The sequence below is a fragment of the Poecilia reticulata genome, linkage group LG13 (assembly GCF_000633615.1).
Source record: "Poecilia reticulata strain Guanapo linkage group LG13, Guppy_female_1.0+MT, whole genome shotgun sequence".
Taxonomy (NCBI): domain Eukaryota; kingdom Metazoa; phylum Chordata; class Actinopteri; order Cyprinodontiformes; family Poeciliidae; genus Poecilia; species Poecilia reticulata.
Genome location: NC_024343.1, coordinates 19,793,714 through 19,799,127, shown reverse-complemented (window position 1 = coordinate 19,799,127; position 5,414 = coordinate 19,793,714). Strand labels below are relative to the sequence as shown.

Here is a 5,414-nt window from a genome sequence, read left to right as displayed (position 1 = left end):
CGGGATGGAGAGAAAGAAGGAGTGTAGGGGCTAATAGCACCTGTTGGGGCGATGCTAAGACAGCTGACATGGGGAGAGCTGCAGGAGTCTGCTTCTTCCACACGTGTGTTCTCTCACTGCTCCCTGTTTTAGACGAACATTCTCCTCCAGCTTCATACCTTCATCGCTCAGCCAAACAACACCCCCCTCTTACCCACCCACCCCGAGGGAGACGGGAACCACCGGGGAAGGGAGGGGTGGTGGGGTGCGTCAGGGACTGAATCTCTGTCAACGCGGCAAACACAAGGACAGGCCAGGACAAGGGCGAAGGCAAAGGCGAGATGAACAGGAAAAGTCAGAGGTGGCCTGGTTTGAACTTCAGTATTGATCTTTGACCGTGTGTGTGTGTGTGTGTGTGTGTGTGTGTCTGGGAGCGTGCGACCAGGGTAATCAGCAGGGCGTGAATGCACTTGTCTCAAAGCCAAAAGAAAGGGACAACACTGAACCCTCAGGGGAAGCTGGAGGCACATAACAGTGGAGGTACAATGTGTGTGTGTGTGTGTGTGTGTGTTTCTCTGCCAAGCCCAAACATCTTTAGTCCCTTACGTGTTGATTTGTGTGTGCGTGCGTGGGCATGTGTGTGTGTGTGTGTGTGCGTGTGTGTGTGTGTGTGTGTGTGATTGAAGGAATTACTGAATCCTGAAAATCTTCCATTTTCCATCCTCGTCTCTTGACGATACCTCGGCGGCTTAAAGGGAACCATTAGGAAACCAGTTTTTGATTGGTAGTGAAATAAATAATGTTGTTTAGCACGATGGATGGTTGTGAAGAACAGCTGTTCAGCTCAACATGGATATAAACCTGGATTTTTATTTTGGTTGTAACATCTAAACCTTTACAGGGGCGATTCTTGCTCGAATAGCGCCTTGGGCAAGTCCTTCCTTCTGAGCCCCCTCTGACTTCCCTCAACTTTTTTTTTGTATGCATCTGTGTCTTTAAAATTATGAAGAAAAAAAAAAGGTTTTATAAAAATCAAACTGTAATTAAACCAGTGCTTTCTAAGTGCTTTCATGGTCCAACTCGATTCTCGAGTTTCTTTAAAAAACATGGAAGCAGCCCGGTTCACGGTTCATTGCATCAAAAAACAGCCGACAGATGTTTCTACTGACGGCGAATCGTATCGGCCGCATGAAAATGTGCCGTTAAAAACCACGCACTTAAACTTTAAGTGTTATGGTGACTTATGAGTTTATTGGTGTTTGCCTATGATGTGTGCAGCTGAATGCATCACTGAGTCACAAAAATAGTGACAAACAATTTGTCTACTGTGAGTTTAAGACGAGTTAACATGAGCAGCAGCTGTAAGCCGAAGTAAACCATCAGGTATTGGTTTAGGAATTCCCATTAGATGATGAATGCTTGTGTGTCAGCGTGTAAACAGGGTGTTTCTGCTTTAGCCGCTGGGCGTGGCACTGTTAAAGTTAGAAATTGTGTCATTTAAAGACGTAGAAGAAACTTGCAGGGTGTTGAAGTGTGCGCAAAAGTTCAAAACAGTTGGTTTCTCTGTAAATGATTAGGGAGACTTCACACTAAAATGTAATTTCCACCACTGTGTGTAACTTTCTGATGTGCGTGTGCGGTCTGTATGCACACACTCAGGACTGAGTCTCTCCATGCACATGCTCTCCTGTGTGACATTTCCACTCCTCCCGCTGTGTGTGCGTGCGTGTGTGTGTGTGTGTGTGTGTGTGTGTGTGTGTGTGTGTGTGTGTGTGTGTGCGCGTGTGTGTGTGTGTGTGTGTACATCTGTGCAGAATTGTGACCACAGTTAGAATCATAATTAGGGATTCTGCGTGTGTGCCCGTGCAGAGCTTTGTGTGTGTGAGAGAGAGAGAGACTGTGTGAAGTGTGTGTTGAAAACAAAGCGCTAGCTGATAATGTGTCCATTGTGGCGGGTGCATTAAGGCCCTCTTTGTCTCAGGGCCCACAGGGCTAATGATTCTCTAGCAGCAGGTGAGAGGGGAGAAAAAGCCTCTCTCTGTCCGTCTCTCTGTCCTCCACTCGTCTCTCTCTTCCTCTCTCGCTCGTTTCCCTTTCGCTCGCTTGTTTTTGTTTTTCAGATTTGCTCTCTTTTTCGATTATCAGCTTCTCTCCTTCCGCCTCTCTCTCTCTTTCTCCCTCTCCCTCTCTCTCCTGCTGATGCGGCCATTAGGCTGAGCCGCCGCTGCCTTTATTACAGCAAATGGACTTTAAATGAGCTTTATTGTCATGTTGGCCAGCCAACTGAATCCCTCTCTCTCTCCCTCTCCTCTGCAAACCCTCACCCCCCCGTCCTCCCCGCTTCCTCCCCTAAACAGAGGCCCCCAGCATTGAGAGGCTGTTGTCAAAGGACTGGAAGGATAAACTTTTGGCCATGGGCTCAGGGCACATCGGAGAAATTAAAGGTACGGCAAAAGGAAATAACGATGGCATAAAGGAACGCTTATGTAACGTAACGACCACTGAATCCATACCAAGTCCAGTTTTGGACTTTGTGTTGCGTTATCAAAAAAATAGATTTTTTTTTTTAAAACCAGGATGAGCTCAGCTTTGTTTTATACAAATTAACTACAATAACTGGAATGAGTAAAAAGTTAAAACAGTTGGAAAGCACCCTGTTTACAGCATACACTTTCATGCTTCCAAAAATCACCCTTTTGTAACATTATCATTTTCACAATCATTAATAATAGTAGTAGTAGCAGTAAAAGTGACACATATTGACTCACCTACACAAAGGCTGTCTTCTAAACTATATTTTTTCTCCTATAAGTGAGATCTCTGTCGGATTAATTAAAGAGACAGTATTCTGTAAAATTGACTTTTTTGAGCTTTGCGTCATGCTATAATCTTACTTCATCATCAAAAACATACCTGGAATGTTGCTTTGAGGCTTTTATGCCCGTTTGAGAAATCACAGCAACCGCCATGGAAGAGGACAAGGCTCCATCTCACAGAACAGCCCTCCCCCACGATGACCCCACTCTGCTCCTTCAGACTAGCCAGCAGCAATTGGCAAACACCCGGTGGAACTCCATGTCTGCTGAGCTCGATATATGAGCTACTTCTCAATGAAACTCTTCTAAAAACATTGTTAAACCATTTATTAAGGAGTGATTAAGGAGCTTCCTGAAACTCTTTATAATGGAGTTTCAGAAAGGTGTTAAATTACAAGGTAAAATTTCTTTTAAGTCATATTTGATGCAGCATTTTTAAAACAACTGAGGTTAACGTAGCTACTTTATTATGCTACAAAATGGGTCTTTAATAAAGATTCACATGAAAACAACAGAATATACTTCATTAATTTACTAGATGGGCTTTCATCGTTTTAAGACAGTGATGGTAACCTCAGTGAGATTTGTGCAAAAAGTATTTTACCTCTAATACTACTAAAGACTCCAGTGAACATTGGATGAGCAAATGTGTAACTGCTTAGTTTCTGTCTGCTGAGCTGAACTCATGACATATTTAACAGCTTTAAGATCATTTCCAGTGTTTTACAAGCGATTCTTAAATTTTACAAGTGCCTTTTATTTCAGGCATAAATATCAGACTGCAGCCCAAACACGTGATAAAACCCAGCTATTAGTAAATCAGCTTATATCCCCAGGGCTCTTATTTTGAAGTTTGTAAAACGCTGTATCTGTTCATCTGCCGTTTTAGCATTTTTGACAGAAAGTCTTTTTCTTCTGAGGGTGATTTGTTTGTTTTGTGATCCGTCGCCATGGCTGAGAAAGATTACGTTGTGTCAAAACTACAAATCCCACAATGCATGAAGCAGTAACTCCTGTTGGAAAATTTCATCCCCAGACATTTCAGTTTTTTTCCCCCACAAAAATGTTGGTTTATTGTGCGCTGGAAAGCCATTTAAAGTCAAATTCAGTTACTGAGCAATGTGAAAGTATGTTTATGGAGGCTCTGCTTGGAAACGCCGGTGACGGTAAAATCTGCGGTTGATGAGCTTAGCATATGTTGAGGGTGTCAAAGTTGGACAAATGGAGCCAAGAAAGTTCTATTTAACTTGCTTAAACTGTCGTGTAGATGTAAGTTATTAAGTTAATTAACTTCTGAAATGCTGCGTTCTGAGTAGTGTTGAAACTGGATGTGACGTTATTGATAATTTCAGCGTAGGGGAGTAATTGTAACCGTGGGAAACCCATTAGATTTGTTTCCCTTGGTAACCATTCAAACATCCCGACCATCTTGTGGATTCTGTTTCTAAGCCGGACCAGCTGGTGCATTTTCAAAAAGAACAACCGTCACGTTCTGTTTATTGGCTCATCAATCTATTACTTTCAGAGTGAGGGAGCCATTCGGGTTGAAGTTTCAAAAAAAAAAAAAAAAAAAAGAAAAGTAAAGTAAAACCTTCCGCTTCCTCTGCTATATGTCATAAAGTTAACTACGTCCTTGTGGGTCCATCTTTTTTTTCCTGAAGCTCACCTCTACTTAACATCCAAGACGGACGGACGCAGGAATCAGAGACCGAAATGAGAAAAAGATGAGAGAAAGGTAGAGGAGAGCAGCTATTATTCCCCGTAACTTCGGGGCAAAGACGTCGTTCGCTTCGAGTAATTGAACTTCATTAGGAAGCAAAGCAATATGTAATCAAAGAGGCTCACTGAGGGGCCTGGCCATCTAGAGGGGGGCTCCATCGATCAAACCCCCTCTTCCAGCGCCCTGTCGCGCTGACATTTCAGCGGAGGGGCTTCCCGCTTGGCGCGCCGCACACCAGCAGCTGGGGAGCAATATATGCATGCCTCTGTTTAAGTTCGTATCTGCTGAACCCACGACGAGTGTGTCTTCGTCCTTACGTAATGTTGTGTGTGTGTGTGTGTGTGGAAAAGTGAAGATGTTTGCGCTGCTCTCTCACGTCTGCGTTTTTTTTTTTTTTCTCCCCCAAATCAAATTCCACTGAAGAACTTTTTGCCGGGAACAAAGTGCTTCTGAGCTGCCGCCGCCTCCTGCGCCATAGGCGTTGGTAAAAGGCCCCATGCGGTTCACATCGCGAACTATATGCACTCACAGTTACATGGAGGTGGAGAGACAGAATAAATGTTCACATAGAGGAGGATCATTAACATCAAGCGCGTCTCAGTAGATGGTGGAAAGAAAGACTTTGATTCACCTCGCCTTCCTTCACACTATTAGACGTTTTACATGTGCACATTGGATATCAGCCTGCTGACAAGAAGCTGAGCGCACCCTGCTGTTCAGGTTGGCCAGGTTAAAAACAGACTCGTTAAATTCAAAACGCACGGAAAATATGAACCTTGCTGGTAACAGAGCTTATGTTCTGTAAATTGAAACAAACGTGACATTAATTCAATATCTAACTAATAAAATACATTCAACTTAAAGATTAGTAGATTGCTCTTGCTGTGTATGTATATATA

General features: G+C 43.4%; 1 protein-coding gene across 9 annotated transcripts in view; it reads left to right on the top strand.

Moving 5' to 3' along the window:
• Positions 1–5,414, top strand: part of sox5 (SRY-box transcription factor 5) — a 154,546-nt gene that overhangs the window by 101,410 nt on the left and 47,722 nt on the right. For 8 of the 9 annotated variants that reach the window (XM_008425896.2, XM_008425894.2, XM_008425895.2 and 5 more), the window contains one exon: positions 2,337–2,423. The exons of the other annotated variant lie outside the window; for it this stretch is intronic. In XM_008425896.2, coding sequence (XP_008424118.1) covers positions 2,337–2,423 — 87 coding nt within the window. The remainder of the gene's footprint in view (positions 1–2,336; positions 2,424–5,414) is intronic. 9 annotated transcript variants of the gene reach the window in all.